Here is a 21491-nt window from a genome sequence, read left to right as displayed (position 1 = left end):
GAGGTGGTAGTCTGTCCTGTGGTCTCAGGATGTCTGGGTGGTCAGCTCTTTCCCCACAGGATTTGGATGTAGGACACTGTGGGATGGTATCAGTTCACTTCCAGGCAGAGCCAGAAACAGGAAGTGCCCTGACCCAGAGGACATCTGCCTCTATGTATCCTGAATCCAGCAGGCAGGTCCCTTGGAAGAAGAAAAGTGGGTCTTATCTCTGCTCTCAAGTGTGGCGGTGCTTCTGGAGACTGTCTTCCAGCTCTAGGTGCAGGCAGGAATCAAAGTGTCCTTCCCCTAATTGCTCGTAGGTCCTTGCACCCAGCGGGCACAGTTGGCACTATGGATTCTCTCTTGGGTCTGGGCTGTGGGCAGAGGGTAGAGAAGTCTGACTTCTCAGGAGCGTCCACACTTCTGAGGCACAGCTTTCTCCCCCACGGGATTTGGGTGCAGGGAGTTTTTTGGCCGATTCTGTTCTGTCCTGGGCTCAGACCAGAACTGTGGGTTCCGGCGGCTGTCTGTTCCTATATCCCTTTGTCCAGAGGCACTGTGCAGTTTCCCTTTGGACCAGGGATGTGGACAGAGGTGTGCAAATGTGGCAGTCTGTTCTTCGGTGTCAGGATGGCTGCACTCCTGGGTGGTTAGCTCCCTTCCCCACCACGTTCTAGTCTTGAAAAATCAGAAACCATTCAAATAGAAATATATTTGAGCTTAGTATGGACATGTCTGGTCACGTGCTAGAAGTAGATATAGTGGTTAATGGGGCAATTACAAAAGCCATGGTGATGAGATTAATACTTTGCTGTTGACAAAACAAAGTACCCCGGGATCTAATTTTTAACGAAATAAGTTGATTGTGGCTTCATATATGGAGATTTAAGATCAAATGACCACAACTGTGGATGAGCTTCTTAGTGAAAGACGTTCAAAGCAGAGCCAGCATTGAATATCTGAAGGACAAAAATGTATGTGTATCCCCTTGTGCTGACTTTACTAATAAAGACTTCTTTATGGGGACTCCCTTTGAGGAGTGTATCTAATCTCAATCACCTTCCAAGTTCTACTTCTAAATACCATAGACAAAATAAGTTTCTAGTCTTTTAATATTTTACATTTGGACCTAAATGTAAATTATTTCAACCTTATGTCTTGAGGGAAACATTGAAACCATGTCTAACACTGATCAGACATGCTAGAGAATCCCCTTTTGGAAAGGTCAAATCCTATCAACTTCTATATTAACCTGATAATTGTGTGATAGAAGGTGGGAGAATACAAACACATGCTTCAGAATCTAATTTGCACAACAGTGATAGAAAATGTAAATATTTTTTTCAATGCAAGTAATTAAAATGTCTAAATTGTCTATATTGTCACCTGAGCTATCTGGTCTTTCCTTCCACTCCCTCCCTCGTCTTCCTTTTCCTTATGTAGAAGCTTTTAGGAGTCATCAGTCTACAGTAAATGACATTGCATTTTAGATTTTACCACTAGATATCATGGCAAGCAGTCACTCAGAGCTGACTGGTTTCTGTGAGTGCACTCCACAGTGCTCAATAGCATTCTTCCTTCACCGTCCCACAGATGATGGTTCACTGACAACACAATCAAACCATCAGTTTGAAAATTAAATGACCTGTCACCCTCAAGTTTTGCTCTGTGTGACCTCAGACTCTCTGAGGCAAGCTGCTCACTTGAATTGTAAGGATTTTAGGGCAACCTCTGCCAGTTCAAGATCACTAAAGCGTCAAACCAAATTCTGAGTCCTGTTCTGCCATCTCTCCACCTTTGCCTTTTGCCAAATTATCTCTTTTAAGCAGGAAAGAAGTCTTGGAAAGGGCAAAGAAAAGAAACTTAGAAGTCTCCTCACTGGCATCAGAAATATACTTGTCATTAGGCCTCAGAGAAATAACAAGCCCATCCCTCACAGTGCGGTTAGCAGGCTGATGGCTGCTGTGTGCAGATATTGGCGAATCTTAAGGTCCAGGTGGACGGGCGGTCCTGACTAACAATAGGTACAGCATAAAAATGCAATGGCTATAGCATAATTATAAATAGGACTCTCGTTTTGTCTGGTAGACATTTATATAGTCTACCAAACTGTTACAAATTTTCCTTTAAAATTAGCTACTTTCTGGATTTTCCTTTTTGTTGTTGGATCATAAATAACTATATATCAGAAAACATATTTCATTTGTTCTGCTCGACTTTCCACTGCATCCTGCTTAATTTTACTTTAAATATTTTACATTTTCTCTGGTTTTAGTGTCTTCAAAGAGTCTTGGTACTGAGGGATTAGTCCCTAATTTGGCAGAAATTGGGAGCTGCTATGAAGTCTTTAGGAAATAAAACTGCTGGCAGGTCCTTGCTCACTGGAGACTGATGTTAGAAGATAATTCTCTTGGGACTATTGAGTTATCTCTACAGAACTGTGACAAGAGAAACAGTCGTGCCTTGAGCTGTATTCTTGCTTCTGTTTATAACCTCATCACTATTTGACATGATATGACATTCTAGGAGTTACCTCTACCATATTGTTATGTCACTATTATGTGGAATATAAATATCTGAATGATATAACCTTTTTTTCTTTATAAAGTTAACCCTAGTATTTCATTCTGGTAATGAACACCTCACATATAGCAGTGCTCAATAACTATTTAGTGTTCCTTGGCTGTTTACCCATATTTCTGATAGCTGCACATTGTTTACATATCATCTATATTAACCATACCAAACAGACCTTTGTATAAAGAGATAGAATCTATCAATTATCTTCCCTTAAAGCACTAGGTTAGATAATTTTCTCCAAATGTAAAACCTCTTAATATCTCAAAGTGGCCTAGACGCCACCTTCCTTAAATAAATAAATTAAGAAGTGAACCTTCTTATTTAGCAGGAAGGCTCTGAATCTTAACCTTAGCTACATAATAGTGTAATAGGAGATGTTAAATGTTCTTAATGAAATGCAAAAGGCCAAAACCACTCAGTGATCATCTGGAGACAGAAGCTAGCACATTTCCCAAAGTCCTCAGCTACTACCAAGGTCTGTTTAAAGAGGCACACTAGCTCTGGGGAAATATCTGGAAGTGTGTTGCTCTGATAGATACAGGATCCACCTTAGATGCAACCAAGATACGTTTTCAAACAAGTCACTTAATCTGAGCACAGGTCTCTAATTGGTCTTACACTAAGCAACTTCCATATATATGCAATATATTCCATATATATATATATGTGTGTGTGTGTGTGTGTGTGTGTGTATTTGTATATATTTGGTAAATATTTGTATTTATTTAATATATTTATAATTTAAAGAAATATATAAATAATAATTATTAGTACAAAATATAGTTGTTGAGATACCTATTGTATGTAACATGCTTAATTTTGTATCTGTGTTAATTTTCCCTCCATGTGACAAATTTCTGGCAGCATAAACTTATAATGATCAAAAAATTACTGTGGCTCATGACTTAAGTCCATTTGCTTTGAGGGAATTTGCTTTGAGGCTGAGGAGTTAACAGCATCAAGAAGCAGTAAGGGTGCCAACTCTACTAGACCTTCTGCTTTTTCTGGTTAAGCCATCCAACCCCAGAGTCTGAAATTGTGACACATTCTGAATGTGTGTCTTCCCATCTACTCTTGGTCCCTGAAATGACTGGTGGCTCTTTTATTGATGGCTTTTTAGTTTGGTTGTGTAACCCTTTTGTGGTGGGTCTTCCTGTTCAGTCAATTCCATTGTGCGAGGTTCTTGCAAGCATTGTCAGTGGCAGGCTGTATAATCATCTATTGTTTCTCATCATAGTCAGATGGACAATCAAGATTCTCTATCAAATGTCTACTGCTTATCAATAAAACCACTAAAACTATCTCCTTAAGTCATGCCTTTCTCCATCTGATCCCCAAATACCTTGTATAAGCATCATTGTTACCTTAAACAGTCCAAATATTGTCTTAGATCCCAAACTAAACTGCTATGGGAACTGGCCACAGAGTGACAGTCCTCTGCTACATGCTTCAGGATTTCTGACATATGTCAGAAATTATCAATTGTATTCTCTGATATTCAGCCAAAACCAGTGTTTCCCCTCACTAGTTGTACTGCTCACATCAGTGTACAAGGTCCCTGTTTGGGGTACCAATGAAGTTAATTACCTTTTCACAGCTCAGAATACTGGCATTGAAGAATTCAGCATATGGGCAGGTTTGGTGGCATTAATCCCAGCACTCAGAAGGCAGAAGCAAGTGGATCTCTAGGATTTCAAGGCTATCCTGGTCTATAAAGTGAGTCTCTAGAACAGGTAGAGAAACATGTAGAGAAACCTTGCCATAAAAAGCAACTAAATAAATAAATAACATTACATAATTTAGCATATGATCTAGAAATGTGGTCCTTGTTGGCACAACAGTGAAAGAAACTATACTTATTATTATTTATGATTACATCTGTTTTTTAATTCAAATATTTTTCTAGCATATTCATGTCAAATCAAGGTTTTGGGGAAAATAAAATTTGATGTAATCATTACAGTCAAAAGCAAAGTATTTATGTTGGAAGAATTCTTAAAAAGATTCACATTTTGAAAAAACTATTTAGACAATGGGACTGCTGGATGTATTAAGCTGTTTTCTAAGTTAAAATTGTAATAGAAACATTATAGAGGGATTTATTCCTCACCAATTTTATAGGTGTTTAGGCAATTCCTATATCATGTTCAATTTTAAAGAATAGAGTACAGTATAAAAAGTTCAAGATGGGTTCCAGAGGCTTGGGTGCTTTCATCTCTATATAAAGTCAAAACGAGAGAGAGAGAGAGAGAGAGAGAGAGAGAGAGAGAGAGAGAGAGAGAGAGAGAGAACACAAATAAATGAAATGCCTTGAAGTTCTGTCTGTAAAGGCTGAACTTACTGGAAATTGAATAGGTGGCCATCTCATCATGCAGTTGAACCAGATACTTCGCTAATTATTTGTTGGTGGCTAAGTCACTGAGAGCTCCCAGGGATCCAGGTTTCTCTTTCTGTGGTGTTGCCTTCTTCTGGACCTTCAGTCTTTCCCACAATTCTTCCATAAGTCTCTTCAACATCCATTCAATGTTTGGCTGTAGTAACTGCATTAGTTTCAGTCTGCTGCTAGGTAGAGCCTTTCAGAGGACAGTTATGCTAGGTTTCTTTCTGCAAACATATGAGACTATCATTAATAATGTCAGGGATTGTTGCTTGACCATGGGATAGGTTTATAGTTGGGCTGGGTATTGGTGGGATGTTTCTTCAATCTCGGCTCCATCCCTACATTTCTTTTAGACAGGACTAATTTTGGGTTGAATGTTTAGTGGGTGGATTGGTGTCCTTATTTCTTCTCTGGGACTCCTGCCTGGCTACAGGAGGTGGTCTCTTCAGGTTTCATGTTCCCACTACTTGGCATCTTAGTGAAGATTGACCCACATTGACTTCTGAGAGCCTCCTCTATTTCAAGTTCTGAAACTTCCTAGAGAATTTCCCCTCCATCCAATCCCTAGCACGTGCAGATTTCCATTCATTCTCCTGGCCCTCTGAGCCTCTCTCTACATCTGACCCTGCCTTCCCACTCACCTCACCCTCCCTGCTCCCACCCACTTCCCTCTCCCTCTGTTCTATAACTATTTTGGTTCCTCTTCTAATTGTGATTCAAGCATCCTTGCTGGGGCTTTCCTTATTGTTCAACTTCTTTGAATCTGTAGGGTATATCAGGAGTATTGTGTATGTTAAGGCTAATAGCCAGTTATCACTAAGTTTACTCCATGCCTGTCCTTTTGGGTCTGGGTAACCTTACTGTGAATGGTATTTTCTAGTTCCATCTATTCGCCTGCAGAATGCATGATGTCCTTGTTTGTAATAGCTGAATAGAATTCCATTGTGTAAAGGAAGCACATTGTTTGTATCCATTCTTCAGTTGAGGGACATCTGGGTTGCTTCCAGTTTCTAGTTATTGTGAATTAAGCTGCAACGAACATAGTGGAGCATGTGACTCTGTGATATGGTAGAGCATCTTTAGTATATGTCCAGGAGTGATATAGGTGTGTCTTCAAGTAGAACTATTTCCAGTTTTCTGAGAAACTGCCAAATTGATTTCCATAGTAGTTGTACAAGTGTGCAGTTCCATGATCAAAAGAGTAATGTTCCCCTCTCTCCACATCATTGACGTGTATTGTGCATTGAGTTTTTAATTTAGCCATTCTGATTTGTGTAAGGTAGAATCTTAGGGTCCTTTTGATATTTATTTTCCTGATGACTAGGTTGCTTAACATTTCTCTAAGTGTTTCTCCACCATTTAAGATTCCTCTGTTGAGAATTCTAAATCTGTACCACATTTTTAAGTGGGTTATTTGATTTTTTTAGAGACTAACTTCTTCAGTTCTTTATATATTTGCATGTTATCCTCTGTAGGATATAAAGTTAGTGAAGATCTTTTCCCAAGCCCTTCAATCAAGTTCAGGTAAATAGTTCCATAATCCCCTAGTATAACAGAAACAGTCATTACAGGTCTCCCAACCAAAAAAGCCAGGACTAGATGGTTTAGTGAAGAATTCTACCAGACTTTTAAAGAGGAGCTGATATCAATACTCCTCAAACTATTCTACAGAATAGAAAAAGAAGGAACACTACCTAGTTTATTCTAATGCCACAGTTACATTACCCTCATAGGTAAACCACACGGAGACTCAAGAAAGAAAGAGAACTTCAGACCAATTTTGCTTATGAACATCAATGCAAATGTGCAAAGGCTACACATAGGGGGGCTCATAGCTCCATCCACATATGTAGTTGGGGATGGCATTGTCTGGCATCAATAGCAGAAGAAGCCCTTGATCCTGTGAAGGCTCTTTTCCCCAGTATAGGGAAATGCCAGGGTGTTGAGGTGGGAATGGGTGGGAGGAAGGGGAGCATCCTCAAAGAAGCAGGGGAAGGAGGAATGAGAGAGGGGGCACATGGAAAATGGATAATATTAGAAATGTAAGTACATAACCTATCCAATGAAAAATCTTGGAAACCAAATCCAAGATCACATCAAAACCATCATTTACAATGATAAAGTAGGCTTCATTCCTGGTATGCAGAAATCATTCAATGTATGAAAATTTACCAACATAATCCACTCTATAAACAGACTGAAAGTAAAAGTCACATGAACATCATATTAGGTGCTGAAAAAAGCTTTTGACAAAACCCAACTTCCATTCATGTTAAAAGTATTAGTGAGATCAGCGATTCAAGGCACATATCTAAAAACAGTAAAAGCAATATAAAGCAAGCCAATTGCCAACATCAAATTAAATGGAGAGAAACTTGAAGTGATCCTGTTAAAATGCTGGACAAGACATGGCTGCCTGCACTGTACCTATTTATTCAATATAGTACTCAAATTTCTAGCTAGAGCAATAAGAGAACAAAAGGAGATCAAGGGGATATAAATTGAAAATGAAGTAGTAAAGGTATCACTATTTGTAGCTGATTTGCTAGTATATATAAGGGATCCCCAGAATTCTCCCAGAGAACTCCTACAGCTAATAAACAAGTACAGCAAAGATTGAGGAAGATATTTGAAATGTGGGTTTTATTCCTTGCATACTAAAACATGAACAGATTCGAACATTACAGTTAACTAAGCATTTTTGTTCATGAGCAATTAAGAATTTTGTTCAATTTTCTGTTTCCTAACTGTACAGAAGGTTTTAAAACTTTTAGTGATATATATCTATGTATATATACATATACATATTCATTATAATAAAATATATAATATATTATACATGTTATGCATCTTTCTATAATTTTTTTATTAATTATATTAGTAGCAAGTTATGCTTAACCTAATTTCTATGAGAAAAAGAAGAGGTATTCAGCCAAAGCTCATGAACTAAACATGAAAAGATGATAATGTATTCTTTCTGTGTTATTAATCTTCTTAATTTTTCAATAAAGTGATTCAGCTTTTAAATCCTTGATCCAAGAAATAAGCAAATATAATTTCAGCATACAATCTTAAACTTTTCAATATTTAAAACCAGTCTTTAAACAAAACGATGAAATCTCAGAGTGAAATGCAGAGAATTACATATATACTTTGCATGAGTGTAACAGAACTGAACAATTATTGATGAAAATTTTACAATCATAAAAAATGAAAGTAGAAACAATGTTCTCCGCACAAAAATTACATAACTAATGATGGTTTTAAAGCTAACAGGAAAGTAAGTTCAATATAGCACTTACAACTAGACACTGGGTTTTATTTAGTCATACCTACAATCCAATCGCTAGTGAGTCTAAGCCAGTGCTCATCTCAGATATCATATTTCTTTTATTATTGAGGAAGATCAGGAAACATTCAAAAAAACTACTTCCTTCCTAAACACTGGAAACTAGCACAACTGGGGGTTATTTATTTACCAAGTAAGTCTTGGCCCTGTTAGAAAATACATAACTTAGTAAGACTGTTCACTAGTAAGAATGGGACATGGTCAATACTAGGTTGTTTTGAAGTCTCCCCTGCCAGCAATAGGAATCCAAAACTCTTCAGTTTAGACTCAAGCAGACTTCTTGACAAGAACAAAAAGCAAACTCATCACCAAAGTATCACAGGAGCAATCTGTAGGCTACTTATTAATATTCTTCTCTGAAAGTCCTTGAATCAGGCCATGATCCTAATATACAATGGTCTCTGCATGACTGTCTTCTCTGCTTCTCTTAGTCTGTCCATTCAAGGTCCGCTTAGATTATTCAGCTCCGTTTTAAATCCAAACTCCACATCCCTCCTACAAAAAGCATGGTCAGATGTGTCACACAGCAATACTGTAGTTTACAAAATTGACTTGTCTTAGTCAATGTTTTATTGTTATGAAGAGACATAATAAACCTTCCTATAAAGGAAAATATTTAGTTAGGGATGGCTTACTCTTTCAGGTTAGCCCATAATTATAATGGCAGGAAGCATGGGGGCAGACAGGAAGATATGGTGCTGGAGAGGTAGCTGAGAGTTCTACATACGGATTGGCACGAAACAGGAAGGGAGAGCAGCTAGGCCTGGCTTGAGCATTTGAAACTTCAAAGCCATCCTTAGTGAAACAGAAAGCCACACCTAGAACACCACGTCACCTCCAAATAGGCCTCCTCCTTGATGACCAATATTAAAATCTATGAATCTATGAGTGCCACTTTGATTCAAGCAATCACAGCACATTAATTAGAAATATTGTTTATATCTGTACATATTTACATATACAGTTTGTAAAGCTATTCATTTAGCTTTTATTTTGAGTAGCTTTTCATCCTCGTAGCTGAGTATTACCTAATTCTTCTGCCCAACTTTTCAAATGCTAAGATTATAGACGAGTGGTGCCACACCCAGCTCATAGATTACTTGGGATCTAAAACAGTGCTTTCTCCATGACAGGGAACTATTTTCCTAAGTAAGCTGCATCATTAGTCTGATTATTTTTCTTTAAGAAAAAGTAAACGTCAACTGATAACAACTTGACTACCTGCAAATGAAAATTTAGTTTCTCAAAGGACACCTCACTGTGAAAACAAAATACTTTTAAGGGTAGGCTGCATGCTGAGCAGTAGATGGCCAACTGAGAACAAAATCCTCAATAGCATCTTTGTATGATTCTTGTCTCACAATATTGTCAGGGTTTTAACTTTATCTAACTGAAAAAAATCATTTAAAAAGTCTGTTGTTCCCATAACTCCTAAGGAAATAGAAGCAGTCATTAAAGGTCTCCCAACCAAAAAGAGCCCAGGTCCAGACGGGTTTAGTGCAGAATTCTATCAAACCTTCATAGAAGACCTCATACCAATATTATCCAAACTATTCCACAAAATTGAAACAGATGGAGCCCTACCGAATTCCTTCTACGAAGCCACAATTACTCTTATACCTAAACCACACAAAGACACAACAAAGAAAGAGAACTTCAGACCAATTTCCCTTATGAATATCGACGCAAAAATACTCAATAAAATTCTGGCAAACCGAATTCAAGAGCACATCAAAACAATCATCCACCATGATCAAGTAGGCTTCATCCCAGGCATGCAGGGATGGTTTAATATACGGAAAACCATCAACGTGATCCATTATATAAACAAACTGAAAGAACAGAACCACATGATCATTTCATTAGATGCTGAGAAAGCATTTGACAAAATTCAACACCCCTTCATGATAAAAGTCCTGGAAAGAATAGGAATTCAAGGCCCATACCTAAACATAGTAAAAGCCATATACAGCAAACCAGTTGCTAACATTAAACTAAATGGAGAGAAACTTGAAGCAATCCCACTAAAATCAGGGACTAGACAAGGCTGCCCACTCTCTCCCTACTTATTCAATATAGTTCTTGAAGTTCTAGCCAGAGCAATCAGACAACAAAAGGAGATCAAAGGGATACAGATCGGAAAAGAAGAGGTCAAAATATCACTATTTGCAGATGACATGATAGTATATTTAAGTGATCCCAAAAGTTCCACCAGAGAACTACTAAAGCTGATAAACAACTTCAGCAAAGTGGCTGGGTATAAAATTAACTCAAATAAATCAGTTGCCTTCCTCTATACAAAAGAGAAACAAGCCGAGAAAGAAATTAGGGAAACGACACCCTTCATAATAGACCCAAATAATATAAAGTACCTCGGTGTGACTTTAACCAAGCAAGTAAAAGATCTGTACAATAAGAACTTCAAGACACTGAGGAAAGAAATTGAAGAAGACCTCAGAAGATGGAAAGATCTCCCATGCTCATGGATTGGCAGGATTAATATGGTAAAAATGGCCATTTTACCAAAAGCAATCTACAGATTCAATGCAATCCCCATCAAAATACCAATCCAATTCTTCAAAGAGTTAGACAGAACAATTTGCAAATTCATCTGGAATAACAAAAAACCCAGGATAGCTAAAGCTATCCTCAACAATAAAAGGACTTCAGGGGGAATCACTATCCCTGAACTCAAGCAGTATTACAGAGCAATAGTGATAAAAACTGCATGGTATTGGTACAGAGACAGACAGATAGACCAATGGAATAGAATTGAAGACCCAGAAATGAACCCACACACCTATGGTCACTTGATTTTTGACAAAGGAGCCAAAACCATCCAATGGAAAAAAGATAGTATTTTCAGCAAATGGTGCTGGTTCAACTGGAGGGCAACATGTAGAAGAATGCAGATCGATCCATCCTTATCACCCTGTACAAAGCTTAAGTCCAAGTGGATCAAGGACCTCCACATCAAACCAGACACACTCAAACTAATAGAAGAAAAACTAGGGAAGCATCTGGAACACATGGGCACTGGAAAAAATTTCCTGAACAAAACACCAATGGCTTATGCTCTAAGATCAAGAATCGACAAATGGGATCTCATAAAACTGCAAAGCTTCTGTAAGGCAAAGGACACTGTGGTTAGGACAAAACGGCAACCAACAGATTGGGAAAAGATCTTTACCAATCCTACAACAGATAGAGGCCTTATATCCAAAATATACAAAGAACTCAAGAAGTTAGACCGCAGGGAAACAAATAACCCTATTAAAAAATGGGGTTCAGAGCTAAACAAAGAATTCACAGCTGAGGAATGCCGAATGGCTGAGAAACACCTAAAGAAATGTTCAACATCTTTAGTCATAAGGGAAATGCAAATCAAAACAACCCTGAGATTTCACCTCACACCAGTGCGATTGGCTAAGATCAAAAACTCAGGTGACAGCAGATGCTGGCGAGGATGTGGAGAAAGAGGAACACTCCTCCATTGTTGGTGGGATTGCAGACTGGTAAAACCATTCTGGAAATCAGTCTGGAGGTTCCTCAGAAAATTGGACATTGAACTGCCTGATGATCCAGCTATACCTCTCTTGGGCATATACCCAAAAGATGCCTCAACATATAAAAGAGACACGTGCTCCACTATGTTCATCGCAGCCTTATTTATAATAGCCAGAAGCTGGAAAGAACCCAGATGCCCTTCAACAGAGGAATGGATACAGAAAATGTGGTACATCTACACAATGGAATATTACTCAGCTATCAAAAACAACGAGTTTATGAAATTCGTAGGCAAATGGTTGGAACTGGAAAATATCATCCTGAGTGAGCTAACCCAATCCCAGAAAGACATACATGGTATGCACTCATTGATAAGTGGCTATTAGCCCAAATGCTTGAATTACCCTAGATCCCTAGAACAAACGAAACTCAAGACGGATGATCAAAATGTGAATGCTTCACTCCTTCTTTAAATGAGGAAAAAGAATACCCTTGGCAGGGAAGGGAGAGGCAAAGATTAAAACAGAGACTGAAGGAACACCCATTCAGAGCCTGCCCCACATGTGGCCCATACATATACAGCCACCCAATTAGACAAGATGGATGAAGCAAAGAAGTGCAGACCGACAGGAGCCGGATGTAGATCGCTCCTGAGAGACACAGCCAGAATACAGCAAATATAGAGGCGAATGCCAGCAGCAAACCACTGAACTGAGAATAGGTCCCCTATTGAAGGAATCAGAGAAAGAACTGGAAGAGCTTGAAGGGGCTCGAGACCCCAAAAGTACAACAATGCCAAGCAACCAGAGCTTCCAGGGACTAAGCCACTACCTAAAGACTATACATGGACTGACCCTGGACTCTGACCCCATAGGTAGCAATGAATATCCTAGTAAGAGCACCAGTGGAAGGGGAAGCCCTGGGTCCTGCTAAGACTGAACCCACAGTGAACTAGTCTATGGGGGGAGGGCGGCAATGGGGGGAGGGTTGGGAGGGGAACACCCATAAGGAAGGGGAGGGGGGAGGGGGATGTTTGCCCGGAAACCGGGAAAGGGAATAACACTCGAAATGTATATAAGAAATACTCAAGTTAATAAAAAAAAATAAATAAAAAAACAGTCTGTTGTTTTAATTTGTATTTTAATACATATATTTATATCCTTTGCATATCATTTGTGATTTTAAGTTTTGTGTTCATACAAAATTCCTGAATATGAATATGAGTGGGTCTCTCTCTTGTTTCTTTCCCTTGGGATATATTATTTCTTCTGTTTGATTTGTCCACATTCTAATAGGTTAAATTTTGTCTTATCTTATTATATTTTATCATTATTCCTTAGAAGCTTGTTTGTTTCTAATGAGAGACAGAAATAAAGTGTATGCTATTGGGAGAAGAGTTGGAGAGGAACTGGGAGGAATAACATGAGGAGAAACTGTAATGTACTTAGGATAAATAAAGTAAGAAAAGAATCTATTTTCAATTAAAGGAATGAAAAAGCTGTAAATAACCAGAAGAAGGAGGAGGAGGAGGAGGAGGAGGAGGAGGAGGAGGAGGAGGAGGAGGAGGAGGAGGAGGAGGAGGAGGAGGAGGAGACGGGGGGGATTTTGCTTCACTGGAGGAGGGAGAAACTGGAGTAATACCTTATCACTGTATTTTGCAGTTTAGCATAAAAGTAATTTTAGGGTTTGATTAGGAATGATTTGAAATATAGCAAAGTGAATCAGAAAGTATTTTTCATCGAATTTATATTAGTTAGTTGATTACAATCTCCTCTGAAAGAAAAATCTGTTTTTTTTTTAATATAGATAAGAAACTCTGGTGGGCAGACCAAAACTTAGCTCAACTGGGCACTTGTAACAAAAGAGATGGAAGAAATCCCAGCATCCTGAGAAATAAGACTTCTGGAGTTGTTCACATGAAAGTGTATGACAAAGAAGCACAACAAGGTATGTCCCTGTGTGATGACCTTGTAACATTGTTAAAGTACTCTCTTTCACACAGAGTTCTCAAGTAATTGGCTGTTCCTATTCTAACCTTTAGTTACAGAAGTCGGGTAGGATTGAACTATACTATATCCTGAAGAAAATACTGAAGAAAAAATGTTTTTCACATAAGATACATCGTTAATTTTAAGGCATTGACAAGGTGTAATAGTTCCCAATTAATCTACTCAATAGGAACCTGGCAGCAGTGGTGGCCGCAGCATGTCCTGGGCTACCTGCCCCAATATTCTGGGTTCCTGAATGAATTACAGACACACAGTCTGTGTATTTTGATGGCCTTCAACAGTTCAATGACTAGGTCACTTTCTAACCTCCACGTAGATAATCCATCCTCCAATATTCCCAAGTCATTACTTATTAAAAATCATTTCATCTTAGTTGCCCTGAACCCAGTTGGACAGCCTTCCTGAGGCCACTCTTTCTTCCATGGTCCCACGTCTTCTCAGGCAGAGTGTCCTAGGTCTTCCTCCTTCCTTGTTCTCATATGTGGGAATCCTAAAAGCCCTACCTCTGTTTCCCCGCCCAGCCTTTGACCTCTGATAACTAAATTTACCAATCAAAACCAACCAGGGACAGGGTTCCCTCAGTTTTTACATGTGGATGTGTGGATTCTCATACATTTTTGGGGACCCTCATTAATATAATACAAGGAGCATTAGACCAAACTGACAACAGCAAGCCTGTTGTAAGATCCTTAATTTTTCACTTAATTGACATTGTGTCTGTTAAATTGAGTACAAATTACATATATAAGAAAATATATTGAATGAAAATTTATATATTTTGAAACTAGTCCAGACATCTTCAAATGTACTCAGTTGCTATAAGAATTGCATATCTTAAAGCACAGTATTGTCTGGTCCTAAACATTTGTGTTTTTGTTTCACTTGTACAAATGGTGAGCTGGGAAATGGACTGGAATTAGTTGATGGCTTACATATGTGCACACATGGCGATTGGATTCGAGATCCAGCCAGTAGAGCTGAGCACTTGCTAAGTCTTTGCTTAGTATTTGCTATAGGATCCATGATATTAGCATAAAGCTCTTCCGAAAAAGAAACTCATTCTCCATGTAAGCATAATAAAATCCCTCTCCAGCTACTCCCTTCTTCTCCACTATTTCCTTTGATCATTTTCCACAAACACATACGATTTGGTTCAATTGGTTTCCTTACACTACTATCTTATTTTAGTTTCTGCTATGGACATCCTTATTAAGATACTGTTCTTCTCAAAGAATATTTCAAAACAGTATTTGGGCATTAAGTATTGAATCCACATTATTTAGGATATGTAGACCAAATAGGACAACTGTAGGCTGAAGAGAGGGAACCTACTCTCTCAGAAGAACAATAGAGCATTCATGCAGCCACCTACCCAACAGTAGACACAATATAATGGTAACTGCACTGCCTTTCAAAGACTGAAACTTTGGTCTAGGCTCCTTGCTGGGGTTGAAGGAAAATGTCTTTTCTTGGAACAAACAAGATATTGAAAAATCTAATGTAAGATGATTGAGTTGTTGAGATGACATCAGTTCACATATGACTCTTGTGCACAAATCTACCTTCCTTCCACAACACTTCATTTTTCTTTGAATATTTCATTTTTATTTCTATTTTCTAATGTCATGTTTCGTGTTTCCTCTTCCCAATGTAGACAATAATCAAATACTTTTTCACTAGTAATATAAACATCATTTTCTACATCTAAATAAACAACATAACTTTCAAGGAAAGCTCAATGGTAGAATGCTTGCTTAGCATCTGTGAGGTCTTGCATTTAATGCCTAGCACAGAGAATAATATAAATAATAAATAAATAGGTATTTATTTATATTCAGGTCATGTAGATTATACTATAAAATGTGTAATTACTGATAGCAAATAAAATGTAATGCATTTTCATTTAAATTCAATATAAAATTTTTAAGTACAAAGTATAAAATTTACAATATCTCATAAATTTCATTGCATAGTATGCAAATAAACAAATTTCTGAGATGTATTGAAACACAGCCCAAGAAAGTATAGCACTTAATGAAACAAAGGGAGAGGAAGAAGCAATTACAAACAAGGTGCCTAGAGGTAAGATTACATTGCTCTTTCAAGACGTGAGCAATACACACTTCTTGTAAAACTGCCTATCAGTTTTGTCAATAGTGATCTGACAATATTTTCATGGGGTTGCGATGATTCTCAATTCTACTCTTGCTAGCTACACTTCTATTACCTGAAAGAATTTATCCTATAGATGGCACTGGGTACTATATGCACTACAAAAGTTTCCAATGAAAACTTTAACAAGTAGATCCATGGTAGCCCACAACTACACAGTTCTCACTGGAAAATGCTGATAAAACCATCTGCTTGAAAGACAATGCCATTAACAGAATCACTGTCGGTGGCTTGAAAGCTTCATTAGAATGAAATATGAGCAATTTAGGGCTCTTTAAGGTGTTAACATTATTACCTCCTTGGATTTCAAACTACAATTAACTGCCTCATTTGTCATTTTTGACACAGATCACTGGAGAGTTGAGGTTTTTTTAGTCAAATGGACTTTGCAGCTCCACTTGTCATTGGGGGTATGAGTTGTTCACATCAATCTCACCACAAACATTAATCCAAACTACTGCTTTTAGCTTGATAATCACTACAAAATGACTACATTAAAATTAAGACAATCACTCCCTATTTGCGTATTTATATCCTAAAAGAAAATACTTTAAATATGACTAATTTCATTATTATTCTCTACATTTTCTCTCCACAGAGGTTATATGTGAAATATATGTTGTTATTTTACAAGTGTGTTAACCTATGTGAATTTTATTTATCAATAAATAAGTATAAACTCTACTGCCTACCCTGTATTTGAACAGCACTCCATTACTTGCTGTTCTGTTCTCTACTTTTCCCATATTTCTGCTAATATGAATGTAATTTCTCATATCCTCCTACTTCATAGTGTTTCTCTTCCTCAGTCTATTTTCAGCTCCCTTAAACTTCATGTTGAAATGCCACTATTTCTTCCTAGGCTTCAGTCTTTAATGTTAGCTGGAAAAAACACTCATGTAAAGCACATGTATAAGGAATAGCATTAGCATAACGTGTCTTGACATGCATTTCATAAAATGAAGCATGTGCATCATCCGTTTAGAATTCCTGCACAGTAGCTAATGTAGTTGCCTTTTTGATGAAAGCCTCAGAGATCTGAACTGTCTCATTAAGTCACCTTGGGAACATAGGACGCTAGTCACCTACCTTCTATAGCTCACATAGGAGATACACGGAATTGCTTTAAAACTTCAAGTTACTTCTAATGGATTCAATATTGCTGAGCTATGGATAAAGAAATGGGCTGAAAATGTGCTCAATCTCCTGATAGGCAATCTCCCAAATTGAAAATATTTCACACTTCAAAAATGACAAGGATAGTGACAGATTCTATTGAACAATTTAATTGTGTTCAACTGTCTTTCATTTAGAAGATGAGAAATAATGAAATGGATTGGCATTTGGAATCTCCTGTAGAGTCCTACTGATACAAGTCTCAGTGTGCTTTAAGACGATCACTGGATTAACTGAACTTCATCGCAGAGCTCAAGCCCACTAAATAGCATTGCCCATTGTCCTAGATCAATAAAAATGTTGTAAAAATGTGCTATTCAATGAACTTACAGTGTAGAATGTAAATTACTTAATATTACACTATGGATTTAATTAGCCCATTGTGCTTAATGAACTCAATAAAAGATGTGAATAGGATGTCAACCTGGGATTACCTGACAAATATTTGTCATTGTCACCATATAGGAATGAACAATGAGAAAAATTAATGTACCAATAACTTACATGATACTTTTGGGGGCATTTAAAATATATTTTTGAAGAATTATGTTCATTGGAATACAGAAAATAATTTCTTTGCCTCTGAAAATAAATTTAAAATGTGTGTATATGTATATATCCTGTACTTTTAGAGGTAAAGCTACGTTTCAGTCAGAAAGGAAACCTTGTCCTTTCTCTGTTATCTTACAAGATCTTTAAGGTCCCCAACAGGAGAGCATGATGGCATATGCCCAGAAAACCATTACTTGAGAAGTTAAGGCAAGACAATCATGGGTTCTAGTCAGACATGTCTCAGCAAACAAAACACAAAAGTCAGAGATTAAATTATTAATGACAGTTTTTAATGAAAACTTTAATTTCTTTTTGCTTTTCGATATGCCTTTGCAAGACAGTTTATTGTTTTGAAGGGCAGAATTCCATCATAATCTCCTACTTTAATTTATTTGGAAGGCTGAGCTGTCATATCAAATCAACTGTATTTAGAAACAAATGACATAAGTATTTGCTTACATGATTGATACCTAATAAATCTCCTATGTCCTTTATTATTTTCTTATTTTGACATTTGTTTTGTTTTCCCTCTCTACAGGCAGCAATTCTTGCCAAGTAAATAATGGTGGGTGCTCTCAGCTTTGCTTACCAACATCTGAAACAACCAGGACTTGTATGTGTACAGTGGGATATTATCTCCAGAAGAACCGCATGTCATGCCAAGGTACATACTCACAAGAACTTGACTGCGCTATGCTTACTGAATCCGTCAACAGGTTCCCCAAGATTTTAGTTGAGTACGGCCAGATGCCAACTGGAGAAGCACAAATTTATCTTTTTATTAGGGCAGTAATCACAGTGGTACCTCACCAAAGACTAAACAGTCTCTCTCTTACAATAATTTAGACCAAGTGTGAGAGTAAATTTGAGTTCACCATGTGTTTTCTGTGTTCCTTCTATCTGTAGTCACCGTCTGTTTGGTTTGTGTGGGGGTACATGTTTATCTATGTCTGTCCATCTGCCAATTTGTCTCCCTGGCCCTCTGTCTGTCTGTCCATCTGTGATTCGTCTATCTGTCTGTCCCTAACAAGGGGTTTTACTCTGTATTTCTTGACCAGTACAGAAAACATGGCACAGAAAAGGAATGCGTAGTATTTTTGTTTGGTTTTGTTTGTTTTGTTTTGTTTTGTAGTTTTTTTAAAAGCACAAATACTTCCATTAAGACCAAGTTTTGTGATTTAACAGTAATAGACATATTTAAAGATAAATACTTTTATTTTAATAGCATGTGTGTGTGTCAGTTATTTTCCAATATTTTACCAACTGTACAAGTGTTAGTATATGAACTTCTGGTAGTTCATGAACTTCTGGTAATAAGATTATGTCTGCTTTTATTTTGCAACAACATCTTTATATGGTCAGATATTTTATGATATTCAAAAATGTATTAAGGGCAAACTTAATACCTTATTACTTTGCCCATTTGAATTTAAAGGAATTAAGGAGTAGACTGTGTCCCCTTAAAACTCTGAATGTCAAATTCAACAGCATCAATGATGGAGTTGTGTAAATAAAAGCCATTACTTTCAGTAGCAAGTACATACTTTGGTTTTAGAGAGACAGAATGCTCTTTTTTCTGTGAGGACAGACATTCTGGAAATGATCTTCTCATGCCAAGGACATTGCTGACAGAGAATTTTAGCTTCCCCTATCTGTTTCTTAAGATGGGCCTGTGATCTATGAGATCCTCTGGAAAATGCAGTGCTCAACAGAGTTTCAGGGCCTTGGCTTATACACCTTACAGTACTGGGATCTGTATGACTATGTATATGAAGCTAAAAAACATTTACAAATATGAATTAATATTCTAGAAATGATATGAATGTATTGTTATGTGAAGTACTCATTTTGAGCACTTTTCCCTCCATTTAGGTGTAGAATCTTTTCTTATGTACTCTGTCCATGAAGGGATCCGGGGGATCTCTCTTGAGCCACGAGACAAAGTGGATGCTCTGATGCCTATATCAGGAGCTGCCTTTGCTGTGGGGATAGACTTCCATGCAGGTAAGTACATGTCATTAGTAGTTCACGTATAATACTCTCTTGATTCAGGAAACATGATGGCAATATAACTTTCAATCTGTACTTGGAAGGTCAGGTTGACAAAGAATTAAAGATAAATTATTCAGCCTATTGCTAATTGTTCTAATTACATTCTGTCTGCTGAAAACACATAATTAAATATTTTTCTAAAGAGAAATTTTGATTTCCAAATACAATTGTATACCACGACTGACAATTGGTTGTTTTGTTTCTTCAAATAAATAAAATGATATTTTATCATTATCTAGTTATAAATATAAATATACCCAAATTAGAACATTCCCATCTATGAAATTCTTAAGGTATACTTATTGAAAATATTTTCATGATGAATAATCAATGGTAAGACAATGTCTATAAATTTTAATGTAGAACGTATGGGGAAGTAGAGTTGCTTTAATTCCATATAGTATAGCAAATAATGAAAGAAATCATCCAGAGACCAGCAAACTGCTGTGGGTGGTACAAATTAAACACAGGGAATTAATGGAAACATTGCTGAATGTACTGAAGCCAACAAGTTGCGGGCAGGTAACTTCTAAAATCACATGCAGCAACAATGTTAATGTTTTTCTGTCATCTGAGTTTCTATTTACCCCCTTTACTCTGCACTTAAGATTTTAATGTTATAAAAGTACATTTTTTCCCTCTCAACTGAGTTCCCTCTCCACTTTCCTGAGTTCTTGTTTTAGTGTTGAAATACTAAGACAGATGACTAGTGTTTCTGTCATGTAAACGTATCTAATCAAAATGCTAATAGTTCTTTAATTTATATTCAATAAAGAATTCTTGAAAACAATCTTCAGGTTGGAGAGATGGTTTAGTGGTTAAGAGTACCTGTTGCTCTTCCAGAGGGTCCAGGTTCAATTCCAGCGACCATGCGGCAGCTCACAACTCTTCCTCACTCTAGTTCCCTGAGCTCTGACATCCTCTCTGACTTTATAAGAACCAGCCTCATGAATATGCAGTGTACCTATATGTAGACAAAACAGTAATACAATACAATAAAGATGATAAAGCTTAAAACTGTTTAATCTCTGTTTATGAACACATGGATTTCTAGGGGCAAAATTTTCTGCCTTGCTGTAACACATTTTGTCTTTTTAAAATTTGAGAATCTTAAGAAATCGAAGGACAACGAGATCACCACCTCTCACAGCGTGGGGAACATGCCGTCCCCACTGAAAATCCTCATCACTGTGGCCATCTACGTGGCGTGCTTTTTTTTCCTGGTGCACTGACTTGCCAGTGTCCCAGTGCCTGTGCTGCCCTGCAGCACCTTGTGGCCCTCCTACATAAAGGGAGCCACCTTCTTTTTTCTTTTTTTCTTTTCCTTTTTTTTTTTTTTACCTTGTATGCCTCCTCTCACCACCATTAAGTAGGAGACTAGCCACGTGTTATGTTTTCGAAAATCAAATGGTATCTTTATGAGGAAGGTAAATTTTAGTGGTAGGATAGATTGTCTTTTTTGCAAAAAAAAAAAAAAAAAAAAAATTCAAGTTGTGCCAAATATTTTCTTACATTTGACTGCTGGAACATGGTTGTCATGTTTCACTCTTTTCTCTTTCTCTGCATGGATTTCTTTGACAAAAAAATAAATAAACATTCAAATAAAAAAAATTAAGAAATCGTTAAAAGAGAACTTTTCTGTTTTTTCTTTCTCTCCTTATTACTATTATTGTGGTTATTATTTACTACCATTTACACCACCACCACCACCACCACCACCACCATCATCATCATC

General features: G+C 37.3%; 1 protein-coding gene across 6 annotated transcripts in view; it reads left to right on the top strand.

Moving 5' to 3' along the window:
• Lrp1b (LDL receptor related protein 1B) overlaps positions 1-21491 on the top strand; it is a 2121147-nt gene that overhangs the window by 1499872 nt on the left and 599784 nt on the right. For all 6 annotated transcript variants that reach the window (XR_010064783.1, XM_063284873.1, XM_063284870.1 and 3 more), the window contains 3 exons: positions 13602-13742; positions 18243-18368; positions 19577-19708. Coding sequence is in view for 5 of the 6 variants with exons in the window: in XM_063284873.1 (XP_063140943.1) it covers positions 13602-13742; positions 18243-18368; positions 19577-19708 (399 nt within the window). In the remaining variant the exon portion in view is untranslated. The remainder of the gene's footprint in view (positions 1-13601; positions 13743-18242; positions 18369-19576; positions 19709-21491) is intronic.

Source organism: Rattus norvegicus, chromosome 3 (genome assembly GCF_036323735.1).
Source record: "Rattus norvegicus strain BN/NHsdMcwi chromosome 3, GRCr8, whole genome shotgun sequence".
Classification (NCBI taxonomy): Eukaryota; Metazoa; Chordata; class Mammalia; order Rodentia; family Muridae; genus Rattus; species Rattus norvegicus.
This window is presented reverse-complemented; position numbering and strand designations above follow the sequence as displayed.